We start from the raw sequence: 18,534 nt of genomic DNA, 5'->3' as shown, positions 1-18,534 counted from the left end.
GAAGGAGGCTTTCGGACGCCCCGCCCCGGCGGGTGCGGGTCGCCTGCGATGTGAGGGGCGGAGACCGCGGCGGTTTGGGTGTTTCCGCAGCCCGGCCACCTCGGAATTGCTGCATCCAGCTTCCCTCACACTCCCGTTCCGCCTTGGGCCGCTCATCTCTCCTGTCTGAGTCTCAGTTTTCTCACCGGCAAAGTGGGGACGGTGATAGAGCCCGTGTCATATAGTTGTGAGGATGCAGTGAGGTAATGTGGCTCTTGGGCTCAGCACAGTGGCAGCTCGGTCACCGTATTCTCATCGTCTTCCTGAGACTCCTTCCTACTTCCTCTCTCCTCCCCCTCCTTTTCCCTTTCAACACACCCTTCGAGAGCTGCTCGGTGTCTTGCCCGGAGAATATCCTTGTCGTTGTCCCATTCTGCACTTCTGTGTGTACCCCGTCTGATTCCCGGCTCCAGCATCAGACAAGTCGGAGACGCAGAAAGGAAATACAGAGTAGTTTTGCACATTTCCCTCCAGCGATCGTATCGAGGTAGATTAGGTTCTTTGCTCTCTCCTACTAGTCCGGTAAATCTGTCTTCTCTCTCGAAGATCTAGATTTTCAGTCCCATACCCACCAATTACCAACTGTTTGACAGCAGAAGAGATAACCCAGGCTCTGAGCCATTGTTACCCAAGCCACATTAGTGGTTAGCGCCCCGCCGCTGCCGCTGCCGAGGGGTGCGATAGGGGTCAAATCACATTCAGCCTTGCGTAAAAGTACTTTGCGAATTACTAAATAGCGACGTATAAATGTGAAGTGGAGTTACTATTGGTTTAGGTTGTGACCCCCTGCTGCTGACAGGGAATTGTATTTTTTTCCAGTACAGCAGAGTGCTGGTGTACATGTTTAGAGGTCCTGGATTCCAGCACTCCAGGCAGCTCCTCAGGAATGTTTCCTGGTTGCCGAGAGGGCTCTCCTAGTAGTCTGGCAGAGCGCTTCTGCAGCTCATCACTTAGCAGAGCCCAACCCTGTACTAACCCCCTCTTCCCTAACGTGAAGCCTGCAACACCTAGCTCCGGATCCAAGTCCTGCCTCTGTCTAGTTTTCTGCCGGTTCTGCACCCTTTCCTCCACTGCACTGGACAAATCAAAATTTTATCTTAAGAAGACACTTAATCTGGCCCAGTCCTACCCAAATCATCCGGAGGTCTGCAGTAAGCTAATTTAAGAAGTATCTTGCCAGGTACTTTTCCCGTGTTATTTCTACTTCTTACAAACCCTGCAAAGGGAATCTTGTTACCACCTTTAACAGATAAGGAAAATGAGACTTTCTGAGGTGAAATAACTTGCCCACAACAACAGGAAGGGCCATATGGTGAGATTCAAACTCAGATTTGTTGTTTAACCTTGGTTCAAGCACTTCTTGACAAAAATTAATCTGGGTCATTTTTAATTAGTTCTAGTTATTAACTCTTCCTTATACTGAGCCAGAATTTTTTGACATCTGTCGTCCAGCTATGCAGGAAAAAAAACCCTAGCTTTCTTTCATTTGAAATGAACAATTGAAGACAGCACTCCTGCCCCTAATTTTAGTTTTATCGTTTTTGTTTATCATGCAAAAAAATCTGCAGAATTTTTAGACCATTGTTACACACTTGGCTTTTGCATTCTTCACCACGTGGCTCCTAAGGACGTGTTTCAGTTTGCCAGAACCCTAAAAGCCCAGTGCCTGGAGTTGAGCACTGTAGTCTTATCTCCTGGGCTCAGATTAAAAAAGAGCTCTGTCCTTTTCGATCTGGGCTCCACTTCTACTAATGTAACCTGAGACTGTAATTGCTCCGCACCCCCTACACCTATCAAGTCGTTAGCTACCACTGCCATTGATCCTATTCATATGCAAAACTCCAGAAGCTTTCACTGCTTCAGTCCCAGCTGTGATAAGCTCGGTTTCCTGGTCTAGATGCCTAGCTCGATTTTGTCCCTCCTCGGTCTTTGTTAGCTTTTGGCCCATTCTTAACTACTGTCTGAACCACTTATTTGGGACCCGTCCTATTCTGCCTTATATTGCTTTGATTTAGAAATCCATTCACTAAACATGTTTGTTTTCTGCCACTGTCTGATGTTAGACATGTAAAGATGAATTAGATCAAGTTCTTACCGCAAGGAATCCATGTAGTCAGAGAGTATGAGAACATACCTGGGCAGATGCTTGGTGAGCTAATTAGGTGCCACTCAGTCTGGACAGCCTCAGAGATGCTAATTACCTGCCTCAGTCTAGAGAGCACTGATTTTTCAGTCTGGATTGTATCTTGGCTCAAATCCAGCTTCAAGCTAGGAAGAGTAGCCTCTGGAAGATAGTATGTAAATGACTTAAGTGTAGGCTCAGGGGGTAGGGAAATTGGTTAGCTCCACCCTCAAGAGTTAACAGGAGGAGACTAAGGTCCCTTGGGGTTTTCAATTACTATCTTAGAAGGGAGAAGTGTGGTTCAGGGATCACCATCACCGTAGTGTTTCATCTCTGACATAATTGTTATTATTTTTCTGTTTTCTAGTAGTGATGAGCAGCAAAACCACTAAAAAGAAAGGAACTTTATATGCTTTGTGTGGGGTAGCAAAATGAGAGATGCTGGGTGACCGTGTCCCTCTTCAACAAAGACTTAAAGGGAAGGGATATAATGGGAAGTTGGGAGCTGATAAGAGAGGGAAATGGTTTGAGTCCCTGGGGTGTGCCCTAAAGAAGAGAGCTGGGAGCTGTTTTGCGGCTAAGCAGTAGAAAACCCATGAGATGTTCTTGATCAGGAGACAAAAAACTGACCACAACAGCATAACTGGACAAGGACGAACATATGGAGAGGTCCGGGAGATGGGGGCCTGGCTCAGCCTAGGGGGAGGTTTAAAGAGAAAGTGGCCCTCAATCTGAGACCTGAAGGACAAGTTAAGTAGAGGAAGAGGGTCCTGGGAGAAGAGACCACATAATGAGCATACAGAGGGGTGAGGTCAGGGAACTGCAAGGAGGTTGGTTACTGCAGTAAAAGGAGTTCGATGGGACCAGGCAGGAGGTGCTATCGGCACATGCAGGCGGAGCAGGGGCCTTTGTACTGTGCTGAGGCCCAAGTGTGTGCACCTTATTTCCTCTGTCAGGCCCTTGGGGACAGTCACTCTGGTGTCTGATACAGGCAGTAGATGTTTGGTAAATTTGGTGGGACTTGTGTGCTAGACAGACTCCTTTTAGGAAAAAAAAAAACCAATGCAAGTTTCATAAAGGGTATGAAGTAAGTATAGAGATAAGGGTCTCCCAGAAGTCCAGGGAGGTCAAGCCAAGCCAATGAAATGGTAGCACCACAAACAAAACCACTCTCTCCATTTTCTCTTCTACTCCATTGCCTTTCCCCTACTGCCTTTCTCTGCTTGTGCTCATTGTCTGTATTCCTTGTGGCTTTTCTAGTATGGGCCCTCTGTGACTGCCCCAGCTCCGACTCTGTGATCTTTTCATCTTCTGGATGAAAAGCTGAGGCAGGAATCTGCTCATAACTTTGAGCAAGGCCATGAGGCATTGATTATTGGCTGGGCTGGACTGTCTTTGGTCAGGAGCCCTTCGTGGTCAGGGTCGGGGCTGGGCATTCATGGCACAGTCCTACAGCTAAGACTGTGAGATGGGCAGAGCAGGCACCCCAGCACATGGCTAGCTCACGCATTCTAATATCTATTGAGTGTTTTTTATGTGCTAGGCACTGGAGATTTGTGGACAAAAAGATGTAAAATGTAACAGGTTTCTGTATCTGTATAGGGTAATATCTGAGTTGAATTTGAGCATTTCTAGTACCTTTCTTGAGAATCGCCCAATTCCATTTGACTAGATAGTCATTAGGGCGAGAAAGGTGATTTCTGAGAAGATGTTGATAAGTTAATGGTCTAGCTCTAGACTAAACAGCATTCTTAGCATCTTTGTGAACTCACCTTCTGTTTATCTGTCTCAGTTCAGTGACCTTTAGGTGTACCTGAAAGTCTTGGGGTAGTTTCACTGCTCCTAAAGTAGCACCTGAAGTACAGATCACTGTACTTGTAAGGCGAGAAGACATTCCTTCCTTCCTTCAGTCATTTCTTCTTTTCATTTAACATTGATTCAGCATCTTGGGCTGCATGGTAGGGCAGCATCTTCTTGTCCTAGGTGCTGGAGAGCAAAGATCGATAGGACACTGTTCTAAGGGATCCCTCCATCTAGTAGGAAAAACAGATATGGGAGGAGTGGCACCTTAGGCTGGGGGGTTAGTGTTTGCAGATAGTACAGATGTGGGAATTTCAGTTGCTTTGGAGGGTGGGAAAGAGGTTGCTCTAGACAGGAGTCAGATTCTAGAGTATCTCATACTTCATTCATTGCACTTTTCCTGCAGGGTGGGCATCAAAGGGCAAGGGACATTGAGAATTTTAAGCATGGAATTTTAGTGATCAGATTTGCATTGAGAAAGATCATGCTGGTGGCTATGTGGAAGGTGGGTAGAGGATGGAGATTGTGTTAGGGAAACCGTTTAAGACTCTTGTAATAAGAGAGATGACAAGAGGACGGCCTGAACTAAAGCTGCAGCAGTGGGGAAGGGTAGGAGAGATGGTTAGAAGTGGCAAGAAAGGTAGGTAAGTTTTAAACTTCATTTGAAATGCCAAAGCAGTTATTTAATCCAGAAACTCTCATCATTGTTGACTCTTTATTTTTGGCAAAGAAAACAATCCCTTAAACTGTTTACCTCTTGTTTCTTTGCACAGCCTGTTAGGAAACTGAAAGATGGTGCTTTCTGGAACTCACATGTTAGCTGATGGGCATTCCATTTTTGTTCGATCCTCTTAATTGGTTTTCTGTGTACCCTCGTCCTTCTCTCGTTTTATTGCTAGTCTTTTGAGCGACTTTGGATTGGTAACATGGTAGTTCATTTGACCTGGTAGCTCCGTTAGGTTAGAATCAGCGCAGTCAGGGATAACATTGTTTTGCCTTTTTATTTAGATTGAAAGATGATGACAGTGGGGACCATGACCAGAATGAAGAAAACAGCACACAGAAAGATGGTGAGAAGGAAAAAATGGAACGAGACAAGAGTCAGAGCATCAGCAAGAGGAAGGTGAGTTTTGTGCTGCACAAATGTCGTTGCCTTTGGACCTGAGACGCGATTATTTCATAGAATCTGTTTATCTGGACGATACCAGGTTAACTTGTTTGCACAGTTTTGTAATATCTGATTTCATTCTCAAGAAAAGTTGTTGATTCAGTTCATTTCGGGACTCAGAACTTTTCCCTTGCCCCAGGACTTTGAGATACTGCCTTGCTTGCCAGGATTCTCCTAGCCTGAGGTAGGGGAGGTTAATCCTGGAGTTTAACAAGGCTGTTATTTGCTTCATAAGCTGCTGCTGAGTATTTCAAATCCTGCACATCCTTTGAAATTTTAGACTCTTCAATTAGTAATAGTCTAAGCTGAAAGTGACTTGGAAAAGAGAAAATTTAGACAATGAAACATAGATCAATTTCTTGAAAAATCAAAGCAAACATTAATTACTTCATTCTGCAATATTGAGTACCCTCTAAAGGCAAGCATTGCAGGTGATGAGAGAACACAAAGGTGAAACTAAGGATCAAGGAGCTTATATTTAATGGTGTTGATAATAGTAATGGACATTTATTGAGCACTTACTGTATGCCAGGTACTGTGCTAAGCTCTTTACATCTATTTTGTGGTCCTTTTGGCAACTCTACGGGGCGATTATTATTATTTTCCCCATTTTGCCGATAAGCGTCTGAGGCACAAACAGGTTAAACAGCTTGCCCCAGGTGACTAACAGTGCTGGGCTCCAGGAATATGTTGAGATAAGATACAAACATGAATAGCTACATTATGAAGTAGAAAGTTACAAAAGCCATAAGAACACTGATAAAATGTTATAGGAACTTGGAATCAGTTAACCACTAAAGAAACTTCCTGTGTAAGCAAAATCTGGGGCACCGTTGCAGGTAGTTGAGGATGCATCCTCTCCGAATTGTGGAGGTCATAAGGGGTGACGCTGTAAACTCTTTTCTCAGTCTCAGAGCATGTGAAAAAAGCCCAGGATTAAACCACTTTCTTTAATTCACAGGCTGTTGTCCCTGGACCAGCAGAGCATCCCCTGCAGTACAACTACACTTTCTGGTACTCCAGGAGAACCCCCGGCCGTCCCACCAGCTCACAGAGCTATGAGCAGAATATTAAACAGATTGGCACCTTTGCCTCTGTGAGTACATAGTGGTGTAATGTAGTGAGCCTTGGTAGTAAATTCATGCCTGTATTTATATCATTGTTTATTTACCCTCCTGGTAAACTATTTAGGATTCTTGTTTCCTTAGTCAACTGATCTGAGCCTCTGAGGTCAGATTTGTTCATGCTTAGGTTTCTCATTAGACATCCATAGGTAACGACTGGAGTTATCAGAAGGGGTAAATACAAAAATACAGGTTTGTTTAAGTAGATATTTATATTGAGTCCTTAACTATGAGCAAAGTGTCGGAGCGAGTACAAAATTTTGTAGCACATAGTGTCTATTCTCATGAGGCTTGATGGTAAAGTTGAGTAAAGGTCAAAAGTTTCTTTTGTATTTAAGGACCTCCCATCAAGGTTTTGGATGTGTTAGTGATTATGTATAAAGTAACATCTTTTTCCTGTTTTCAGAAAGAAAATGAAACCTCTAATATTTGTTTTTGTGGGTGCTCTCAGTACAGAGAGCCCAGGATCTGTCTCTTCTCCCGTGCAGGTGGCTTGGTTTATGTTCCCTGAGAAGCTAGCTATCTGCAACTAAAACCAAAACCAGTCTTATTCAACAAAGATTATTATGCATTTACTATGTATTGTACATTCCATCTCTGGGCAGAATCAAAATGCAGGATTTGTTCTTATAATAATTGAGCTATCTGTCCTGTTGAAAATGCAAACACTAGAAACTATAATAGACAGTAAACGATTCAACAAATTAGTAAAGAGGAAGGACACAGTGATAGGCACTTTGTGTAATTTCCTTCGATTGTTCCAATAGCCCTGTGAGGTCATTGATGTTGTCCATATTTTACAAATGAGAACAGCGAGACTTGGATTAAGTATCTAATCCACAGTTTCGAGTCAGTTGTAATTTACTTGACTAAGTAGAGGAACCAGTATTGAAACTCAGGTCAGGCAGGCTGTAAAAGCCACCTTCCAAAACCTATATTCTTTCACTCTTCCTGTGTATCAGAAGGCATGACAAGAGGCTCCAATTTTAAAAATATTTGCTTACTAGACAAGCTATATTTATTTATCTGATTATTATTAATCAGATATACTGTACATATAACATAGTCATCTGATGACTAGGCTGGGTTTATATGTTCCCTGATAAATTTAGGCTTTCTGAAATAGTAAAAATAGCTTGTGCACTGGTGCACATTTGGTTCAAGAAATGTTTGTTGAATGAATTTAAGGAACTTGTAGGGTTCTAGAATGAATTAAGGCCTTGCTTTTAGGAAAATAAGACATGGCCAGGGATTTCTAGTTACAGAGACAGAAGAGCTCTGGGAGGTATGGCCAGAGAGCACTCAGAGTTCCCAGGACAGAAGGAGGCCATTTCAACTTGCGGAAAGCCTCTTTGGGACGAGGTGGGTTTAAGGCTGAAGTTTAAAAAATTGAACAGGTGTTAAGGGAAAGTAATTCTTGCCAGAGAATTAAACTTTTGAAAATATCCATGTACAGTTGACCCTTGAACAGTGCTGGGGTTGGGGGCGCGGACTTCCACGCGGTCCACAGTTGTGTGTGACTGCAGTCGACCCCCTGCGTCTGCCGAGTCCCAGCCATGGGACAACTGAGGTTGGAAATGCCTGGGTCATTTGAAAAAATAGCGCGTGAAAGTGGACCCTCGCAGGTCAAACGGTGTTCAGTAGTCAGCTATATTCCTAACATTCCCAAATCGATCACAGAAAGTTCGTTACCTGCTCTGTGGGAATGTTAGACGTTACAGCCGTTACGTTGTGAGATTGTGAACAACTGGTTGAGCACTCGGGGTCAGAGAAGACACTGAACCGGGGAGTAAGTTTTCACTCAGGATTCTGTCCGGCTATTTTATGGTGATTACAAATATTTCTAGCATTTTTCTTAGCCTCTTAAGGAAAACATATATGAATTGCCCAGCTTGTTAAAGGAGGGTTTTTGTTTTGTTTTCTTTTGGCACGTAGGCTGAGTTGAATAGAGTTTATCATTAGCACCATCTTGGGTTAATGCTTGTTCATTACTTGTTGGATGTGTGACCGTATCTAAAGTCCCCTGTCAGGTAATTCAAGGCATTAAGAAATGCCTCACAGTATTAAGTTCCTCACAGAGAAATAATCGTATTGTGAAACCTTTTATTAAACCCAAGCAGTATTTCCCATTGGTCCTTTATCCTAGTATTTAGCAACATGTAGAAGTTCTGGAAATTCGGGTGACTAAGAAGGCAGTGTTTTGACTCGGAAAGAGCATTGGACTTGGGTCACCTGTTCTGGTGCTTGACCATGGGCTGGAGCAAGTTCTGAAACCATTTTCTCAACTGTAAAAGGAATAAGGTAGTTGATGATTTCTGAGGTCTTTTCTGCACCTCATATTCTGAGTCTGAACACAGAATCTTTCAAATTTAATATTTCTTGAACTGCTTACTTCATTTCTCATGGTTTAGGTGTAAGATTATGGCTATAAGATTGTATAATCTGGCTGTAAGCCTGGAGGAGACCAAACCATGATGGCAGTGCTTGACTGGGGAATTGGGGATGGCCTGTGTATCTCCCCCACTACCGCCTTCAATTCCTCACTCACAGTGAGCCACAGTTTCTAGTGCATGTACTTTATTTCTTTCCACTGTGTTAAGGTGGAAAAGATTGTTGCTCATCGTGTACAGATGACCACTTGTTAACCCAAATCACTGTTGGCAGTTAGGCATAGCGATTGCTAAGATGAAAGACTGCATCGAAGTCCTAGGAATGACATTCTTGCCTCACTTCTCTGTAACATGAAACATCGCCTGTGTCCTGTTCAGGAACTGAAGAGACAGCCGTTTCACACAGTTTAAGGTCTGTTTCTCCTCAGTTGCTTTCCAGATCTAGAAATATGACCTGAATCTCTGTCTACCCAGTACCCATTTCCAGCTACCCAACATGGTATCTTGCTGTGTTTGTTTAGAGCCTCCTCAACAATGTAGGCAGATACCAGATGTTCTCTTCAGACTGTTCCACATTTTCTCTTGCCTCTTAAAGCGTGCCTCTTTACTGGCCAGTACTTTGTAGATGTCCTCTGTGAATCACAGAGGATTAGGAAGTAATTTCTCCCATCAAGGCACTAGTGAAAGAAACAGCGGTAGCATCATGAGTATAAATAAGTGCACATTTGATGGAGAAGTATGTCCAGTAGGAGCAAGGAGAAACAAATGTTCTAGCTAAGAAGAGGGATGTAAACCCCAAGTATGAGAGGGAGGCTAACTCCTCCTTGGTTTTGGACCGTCTTGGCCTTAGGTAAGGCACCATAGTATAGAGTAGTACATGTGGGTGATTCTGTCACTTGTGCTCAGTAACTAAACAGAACTAGAATGTATTTCACTGTAGCTAGTACTGTATTTGCCAGTGAACAGTCTTTGATCAGGAGGTGATCTGGTCCAGGCTGAGGCTACGTGGCACTTAATCTACCTCAGGACTAAAGGGCTTCTATTGTGTAAAACGGTCTTCACAGCACGTGATGGAGCATGCAGCTCCACCAGCCTGAGGCTCCTGGCCGAGGCTAGCATTTCTCACCTAAAGAGTTTGTTCTTATGCTAGCAACATTATGTTTTTCTTTTATCCAAGTCTGCCATATTCTTTTGTCTAACATGCCTTCCCATATGGTCCTCCAGGTGAAACTGTATCCTCCAAAAGTGTAGCCTGTAACAGTGTCTTCCATGTTTATGCCCTTCTCTTAGATATATATTGTATTCATTCAAAGAAAAGACACATCTTTTGTACTCTGGGGCCTTCTCTTCGCAGGTGGAACAGTTCTGGAGGTTTTACAGCCACATGGTACGTCCCGGGGACCTGACAGGCCACAGTGACTTCCATCTCTTCAAAGAAGGAATTAAACCTATGTGGGAGGTAAAGACTGAGGGCCTCAGACTACTTTTCTGAACATGTTCCCCCCTCGCCCCCGCTAAGGTTTAAAGTATTTTAAAATCTCCTCTCAAAACTGCATCACTGTTTGGTACATCCTTAGAACTGGTACCTCTGAGAAAAGACACAGATGCCATTGTTTGTCTGGGTCGTTGATGCTGGGGGGTTTTGAAAGATCGTTTTATCTCTAAAATGGTGGTATAACAACACTAAAGGATTTTTTAAAAAACTACCCTTATCTCTATAGAACTGGTTGTGTGTGGGCAATATATGATCATGATATACTTACGATTAAAGTGGATAATAGATAAGCTAATAGGCAATAACTGGGGACCCAGAGCTGAGCGCCATGGTCTCTGCTCTGCTGTAATCCATAATCAAGTCCAATGCCAAGGCATTTTTTCTAGAAGACAAATGTGATCGCATCCCCCCACCCCCCATTTTTTTTTCATTCTTATGTAGCTCTTTATTTTTCACATGATCTTGCATCTGATTTGCCTTTCAGGCCTCGTCTGCCATCACCTCTAAATCTTCCCTTCACCGCAGCTCAGCCTTCCTTTGCATCTGCCCGTCTCACACTCAGAGTTTGCACACACGTTCCTCCCGGTGCCGCAGAGCCCTTTGCCTGCTCTGCCTGGCTGCCTCCCGTGTCTCTCAAGACTCGGCTTAAGTGTTTCTTCTTGAGTGTTTCTGTCTCGTTCCTTAACTCACTGTGCACATCCCTGTGACAGCAGCACCCGTCCCGCCGTACTGCCATAGTTAATCGTCTCTCTCCTCAGCTGGACTGGGTCTGGGTAGAGACCGTGGCTTCATGTCTGTGTATTTGAGACATGGTGACACTTGGTAAACTCTTGGCAAATAAAGTGAGGAATAATCTGTGTCTGAAATCTGACATCATTTCATTTTGATCCTCAAAGTAGCTTCGGAAAAAGGGGATTCTTTTTAAGGGGTACGTTTAGTCTTTTTTTGTAATGTCTTCTATGAGGATTCCCACCTCGTTTTTCTTTTTTTCCCCATTTCTTCTCTCCCTGGTCCTACCACCATTTTTCCTGTGAAGTTGAGTGATAGGAACGTGACAAGACCTCTTAGTGTTCAAGGGATCTTTGGCTTTTTACTGACTTTATGCAAAAGATAAGCTGTGAAACCATATTTTAATGCTTTGTGTCTTTTCACAGGATGATGCAAATAAAAATGGCGGCAAGTGGATTATTCGGCTACGAAAGGGCTTGGCCTCCCGTTGCTGGGAGAATCTCATCCTGGCCATGTTGGGGGAGCAGTTCATGGTTGGGGAAGAGATCTGTGGGGCTGTGGTCTCCGTCCGGTTTCAGGTAAGCCTCCCTGGGGGCAGGTCGGGGGTCATGCATTGCCTTTGCTCTCCTCACTGCCTCCGGTTGGCTGTGATGACTCCCTCTGTCCCTCCTGTAGGAGGACATTATTTCCATATGGAATAAGACTGCCAGCGACCAAGCCACCACAGCCCGAATCCGGGATACGCTTCGGCGAGTGCTTAACCTACCTCCCAACACCATTATGGAATACAAAACCCACACCGACAGCATCAAGTACGTGTTGGGGGGGGTCTGGGGGGGCATCTCCCTAAACTTGGCAGGAGTAGGTCCTTAGTTGGGTTCAGAGGAATATGGTCGTACAGGAGACTGACTTATGGAGAAGGGACAGATCAGCCTTTCCCTCCAGTGCCTCTGACCACTGGTAGCAGCTCTCGGCTGGCAAGGCTCCCTGCACGCCTGCGCTGTGGCGGAGAGCGCCCCCCGCAGAATCCCGGTTGCAGTGCCTGGGCTCGCTTCGTTTACACAAGCTGTCTTGTCTTTCGTTGGCTAACGACTATCTTGAAATGAAAGACAAAGTGCTTTTCTTTTTCTCGCTTTTTTTTAAGATAATTTTACTGAACAGGAAAGTCCTCCTCCCTGTCCGCCCCTCCCCCACTTTTGCATGTCTTTTTAACCTGTTAGCCTCAGTCTGTTTCTTTGTCCGGGGAAACTGACTTCTGATCAGGAATGATGACTCCATCTCTTTGTGTGTGTAGAGCTGAAACCCCAGAGAAGGCAGAATAATGCGTTCGTGAGAGTAGAATCTAAGAGAATCATGAATGCCGAAGGGAAGATAAGCTTTGCGCTCTACCTAGGGCTCAGGGACATGGAGCTGGATATCCACACGTGAGAATCACTGGTTAAGGTTGCTCTTTCAGTGATCGAATGTCGTAAATAAATCCAGGTTACCATGAAGACATCGTGGGGAGTGGCTGTTAGATATTCTCCAAGCTGGCGGGCGAGCTAGCCAACCAGGAGTCGGAACTTTTAGGTTTACTTCTGACTCCAGCATCCCTGTGTGCCTTTGGCAAGTCCCTGCCACTCTGCTTTAGTTTCCCCAGCTGTAAAATGGGGGACAATAATCCTTATCAGGGTTGTTGGCAGGCTGATCGAATCTTTGTAAGTGAAGACCCTCAGATGGAGACTGCTCTGACAGGGCCAAGCGTTATAATTGCTGTATCATCATCATCATTAATAATATCATCATCATGTTATTCTTATTAAGAACTAGTAGTGGGCCCAGCGATGGTGTTCAGCAGAGCGGCCGTTGGGAGTCTGTTCCACGCATTCACAGATGACGTTGCGGGTGGAGTGGGCTTGAACTAGCTCAGGGCTAGTTTCTCACTGGGAACGCTGCCATAGGAGTCGGTCCGTAATTAAATGGCTTGGTGTGACTCATCGTGGCCACCAAGAGTTATCAGCTAGCCAGAGCCCTGTCTGTTTGGCTTTACAGCCCTGCGTTAGCGTTGTTTTTCTCCAGGCAGATATTTCCTATTCTTTGTTCTGGGGGCAGAAGTAGTTTCTGCCCTCCAGCCAGACTCAGTGCAGGTTGGAGAGCTCCACACATACTTTTTGTAGGACTCTTATGTTCAAGGTTCCTGAACCCCCCCATCCCCCCAAGGGCAAGCTTTTCACCTGGATAGGAAAGGGAAAGCGGTTTTTAAAACTCTCCCCTCTCCACTGCTCTCCCCCTAATACCCTGAGGCAGTTCTTCCTGACTTTCTAGACATGTGTACAAGTCCTTCCGGAGCGTGGGAGAGCCCGCGGGCTTTTTGCCTTGGTCTGCTGCTCGCTGCTTTATGTAGAGGTCTGCCTAGCACTCCCGCCCTGCGGCTGCAGGGCTCCAGATCGCCCTCCTCGACACCCAGATGCTACTTGCCCTCGCGTCTCCCTCTCTTTCCTCCCCCAACGTGCCAACGTTTTGCACTTCCACTAGAACGCCAGGCAGGCTGGGCCCTCAAAGGCTCCTTTTTCAAAACCTCTGGAAGCCGCGGTTGAATGTGCCATGACCTTCTCCCTCTCTGGATGGCACCATCAATGAAGCTGGCATCATCGGAGCCTCTTGTTCTGTTGGCGTGCCACCTGGAAGATCCTTCTGTCCTGGACAAGAGGAATCGAAGAGCATTTGATGTTTTAAGAACAGGCTGACACGCAGCAGCTGCAACAGCAGCTGAGATCACTTAATAAATGGTGCTAAACTAGCTTGTCTCATGCTCTTGCTCTTTATGGTGCATCAAAGAAGTGGCCCTTCAGACTGACTGTCACCATATTAAGGAACGGCACAGACTTCTCCACGGAGGGCCATCGGGGGAATGCAGCCTCATTTCCATAAGCCTATTGTACAGTGTCACGTGGTGTTTCGTTGCACTTCTGTTGAGGTCTGACATAATGAGGTGACATCTAACTCTCAGAATGAGGCCCCATTTCCTGGTACTTGAGTTTTAGTTCCCATCTAGTCACGCTGATAAAAGAACAGCGATTTCTGATGTAGAATTCAGCTTGGAAACCGTTAAGGTTGGAAAGGGGGGTCCTTGGCCTTTGCTTTGCTGACTTCGTTCGCCTTTACTTCAGAGACCTCTCTTGCTTGGAGATAAAGCCCTGCTTCCACCTGTGTGCGGCTGGACGTCTCTGGCTTCCTCGCTTTGTGCTAACGGGGTTTTCTCACTGCCGAAGCTGCCCAGGCCACGAGCTCTTTGCCAGCCTTCTCCCTTCTGCTTTCCCTGTAGAGCCAGATCATCTTCCTCTTTAAGCCGTCTCTGCTTGCAAGATCTCACGGTTCTAGCCCTCCCCTTCTCCCAGGGTTATTGCGCATCAGGATCTGGGGTGGGGAGGCATCTTCCTCCTCTGTGAGTTTGCTCCTTAGGGTAGCCGACCGTAGCACAGACCCGCCCCTCATGTGCTTTGTGGCTTGGCTTATATGAGCTGCAGCTTGGCCTGCAGGCCCCTAACCTGCATGTAGAATTTCAGCAAGCCTCATGTTACTTTAGATTTCCTTGGGAGCTGCCACCAAAACCGGAAATCATTTTTACAGACTACTAGGTCAGGTTGCCTGATAGCCTCTGCGAAGGTGGCTGTGGGCCTAATGAGGAGCTTTCCAAAGTGGTCGATCCATTTTGGAAGCGCCACCCTATGCTTGTACCGTCCTGACTGACCACCAGTCTCCCCGTGGCCAGGGATCCCACAGAACACACACTGGGACTAGCACCCTGGGCTCGACATTCTGCAGGTATTTGTGTCATCACTTCTTTTGTTTATTGCATATCAAAATGGGTCGAAGTACTTAGAAAATGGAGATGTGTGCTCTGCGGAAATGCCTACTCTGTTTTCAGCGTTTGTCAAAGAATTACCTTCTGTGGCATTTTTCCTCTTGCCTTCCACCATTATGTTACATGTATCGACCTTAATTTCAGCTAATATTTAAGTGGTCCAGGAGATGAGCTTGACGTCACATTCCTGAGTAAGAGATGGTCAGAAAGCACCAGACTGACCGTGAGACCCCTCTGATCCTTGTCACATAATGAACAGAAGCCAGCACTGTTCTGCTTTGTTCTGTTCCTTGTGGCTGTTGCACAGGTATGGCTTTATTCGAGCCAGAGAACAGCAACTGCCGGGACTTGAGAATTCAAGGGACGTGAAGGAAGGAAGTATTCTGGAGAATACGCCCGCGTATTCTGGAGATTAGGGCTGCTGGAAATGGTGAGAGGGCCTTTTTTAGGAGTGGCTCCGCTTTCTCAGTCAGCTGTGCCTCCATCTTGCTGTGTTTCAGTCCAGTTTCCAATGTCCTTTTTCAGCCGTTTGGTTTTTCCGGCCTCCCCCTCAGCGCACTGCTTGTGGCCTGTCCCTGCCGCACTCCGAGGTGGGCTGTGAGGCACACGCTGCACACGACACCTGGTGAGCTGCTTCGCCACAGAGGGGGTGCCTGCCCGCGGCCGCCTGCCCTTGTCACATTGCCAGCAATCGCCCCTCAGGGGTGAACAGGTCCCGTTGAGAAATGAGAAACTTGTTAAATCGAGTTTTAGTTCAGGTTCATGGCTCCTTTTAAGAAGGCCAATAACGGTTGAGGTTTTATAGGTTTGGGTCCGCTAGGCATCAAGTGACTCACTATATTCTCCATTTTGAGAAGAAATCTTATAACAGCCAGACTTGCAGCCTAGAATCACGGGACCACCAAGGTAAAATGGCACAGAGCCATGTAAAGCAGCAATGTCTTTTGTGAGGAAATTCCTCTTTGGAATAGTCCCACTGAATCCTTTTGTGCCCCTGGCCTGGAATGGAAGAGGGGAAGACAGGGCCAGCTTCGCTCAGTGGGACACAGTGTTGGGGAGCCTGACCAGACCCCTCTGCAGAGGAAGTTGAGGGTAGGTGACTTCTCTTTATTTCTTTATTCTAGAGGAGAAATGGGTCAAATCGTGGGGAATTTCCTCGACCGTGTGTGGATTTCATTGTACTTAAACATTGAACTTCGTAGACAAGGACCAGCCATCCCTTCTATTATGGCCAAATCATAGCCTGGTGGCATGATCACACCAGTGTAATCGCTGGCCTGGCTTTGCATTTGTGATATGTACTCCCCTACTTATGTTCAAAGTAGAGGAAGCTCAGACTAGCAGGCCGAGCTAGTCCATGGATATTGGGGGCCGGCCAAGTGCAAGGCTGTGAGCCAGACTTTGGGTGGGGATGGGGACAAGCAGAGTCACATAGAAATGAGATCTCGGCTCTCAGAGTTTGCTTTCTGGTGAGTGAACTGAGACAGGAGTGATCTTTAAAGGACTCTGTTAACCCTGTCATTTGAATTTGTTCAGAATGCATTATAGGCTATATCAATCCAAGGTAAATTTTTTTTTTTTAAAGAAGCTTTATTCGTATCACATGTTTAACATTTAACTTGGGTTCTTCTTTTACCTTTAAAAGAAGTAAGTTTTAATATTACCTAATATGCCTGGGATGCCAGATGGAAAATAGCTAGAATATTCACACCCAGCTTTAGGCAGTGGATTTGCTCTTAGCCAAGCATTGGGCTACGAGAATGAGTGGTTGTGTCAGCGACTATAGCCAGTTATTTTATTTCCACTGACTCCATGTGAGGAAATTTCTTTACCCAGATTCTTCATGTCGAGGTTTAACATATGAGAAAGATACTTCTGAAGAAAATGGGAGGGCAGCTTAATACTGGAATGGATTAGAGGGGAACTCTTAAATCCATATTTCTGCAAGTTCTTGACCTCTGGACTAATTTAAGCCTTTCTGGAAACAAAAGGATAAATGAGATGGAGCTTCAACACAACCACGTAATTCTTGTTGACATTTAAATTGCTTAAAATAAAATTTAAATCTCAGTGTTAAAACGAGAGAGGGGTTTCTTGGGTCATTGACCAAGCATCGGATTTTGCTTTGCCCTTAATTTGAAGTGAAAAGTGAAATGGCCCGACGTCACTCATGGACTCAAAAAAGGTCATCACACGACCATCTCGGAATGGACTGTGGAGCAGATGCCTTGCTGTGGAAATCGAGTCTGTGAATTGACAGAGACTGACACACTTGTTTGGAGGTCTTCCGATTTTCTTCAGTTCGGTTATTTATTAGTAGCTTTGGTAATACTCCCGGAAGAAACTGTTAACTGCAAATCAGCCTCTTATTCTAAGAGGTAGATCATTAACTTACAAATGCTCCTGTTCAGGAGAGGGACATAGTAATGAAACTGGTATAAATACTGCCTGGAAGAATGAATTCATTGTCTCTATTTAACCCCTCTCTGTTAAGAAGAAGAAAAGCTACAAATAGAAGCCCTGGTAATAAAGTATATTTTAGTGACCATAATATTAAACCTGTAATGAGTGACAGAATATGTTGCCACCCTGGGTATTTTCACCCTTTTAAACCAAGGATAGAATAATTGACAGGAATTTTAGATTCAGCACAGTTTGCCCACTATTTATGTAACTCTTAGAGAACTTTGTCCCTAATGGGGCTGGAAAGTGGCTAGGGCAAAAGGCAGGACGTCAGTTTCTCTGAGAACACTCGAGGTGGGTCGGGGCTCTTGAGCACGCAGGGACCTGGGTTCTCCCGTCCTCAGCCAGCGGTCAGCGGCCTGTGCTTTGTTGAGCAATGCCCTGCGAGACTTCCCCTCACTCCCGTTCTTAGCCCTTCCTAACCCCGATTTCTAAATTGAACAAATCAGCATAAAAGTTGTAAATGAGCATTCTTCCCTGCAAATTTTGAACTGCCGTGGCCTCCACAGCTTAAATTTTAAGATAGTTACATGGCTCTTTTCAGCAATGGAACCTGGCACGGGTTTAGGATCTGAGGTTAGAAGGGTCAGAAGTTGGGCATGTGAAAGCAGCCTCGTTTCCCCGTTGCATCTGTAGACGCCACGATGCCGTTGAGTACCTGCCTCTACCCTCAGGGTGAGGCTGATGGAGGAAGACAGTTTCTACCCCCTGTCCCCACATCGCACTGCTGCCCTGCTCCAGTGACTTGGAGGTGTCCTCAGTGGCGGCCGAGCTTAGCTCCAAGCTCATTGGCTTCCCTGGTGGACTTGATGGAGGGGAGAGAAAGACTGCGCAAAGCCTCGGGGGAGTAGCGAGGGCCTGGCTTCGCCAGTGGAGCAAGCCAGGAGGAGTGCCAGATGTCCCCGAAAGGCGCTGGCCAGCGCTGCTAGCCTGAGTGGAAGGTCTAGGTGGGACCCCCACCGCTGTGCTTCGGGTGTGGGTGGCTCCGCCCGGCCTTGAGGGGGAGTGGGGGTTACGTGTCTGTTCTCTCTTTTTAAAAAGCTTTTGATCTGAATGTGCTGTTGTGTTTTTTGTCTCTGGTTTGCCAGGGCCTGGGAGGAGTTTCATGGCCTGGTGAACAGCAGCGGCCGCTGATCGGACGCTCCCCCTCTGTCTCTCCCACTCAGGGTAGGGCCTTGTCTCTTCTCTGTAACCTTGCGACATACCTCTCAGCCATAGGGCCCGTCTCCCCAAGGGGCTGCCCTCTACCCAACTTACCCCCAACTTTGCCTCTGCTGGCATTGGGTCTGCTGCCGCCTCTCTGGCTGGTATCACAGTCTCAGAAAAACACTGAGTCCCAAACCACTCAATAAATCTCTTC

At 45.9% G+C, this 18,534-nt stretch overlaps 1 protein-coding gene across 1 annotated transcript; it reads left to right on the top strand.

Annotated features, from left to right (window-relative positions):
- Window positions 1–54: 54 nt before the first annotated feature.
- On the top strand, window positions 55–18,323 carry EIF4E2 (eukaryotic translation initiation factor 4E family member 2; the record flags this gene model as incomplete). Its single annotated transcript, XM_025043187.1, has 7 exons — window positions 55–242; window positions 4,970–5,084; window positions 6,091–6,225; window positions 9,998–10,102; window positions 11,293–11,445; window positions 11,543–11,679; window positions 18,263–18,323. Coding segments are annotated over 7 exons (879 nt in total), but the record flags the coding sequence as incomplete, so codon positions are not given.
- Between the last annotated feature and the right edge of the window lie 211 nt (window positions 18,324–18,534).

The sequence above is a fragment of the Pteropus alecto genome, unplaced genomic scaffold (assembly GCF_000325575.1).
Source record: "Pteropus alecto unplaced genomic scaffold, ASM32557v1 scaffold110, whole genome shotgun sequence".
Taxonomy (NCBI): domain Eukaryota; kingdom Metazoa; phylum Chordata; class Mammalia; order Chiroptera; family Pteropodidae; genus Pteropus; species Pteropus alecto.
Note: the sequence above shows the minus strand (reverse complement) of the source record. Positions and strands in the feature narration are given on the sequence as shown.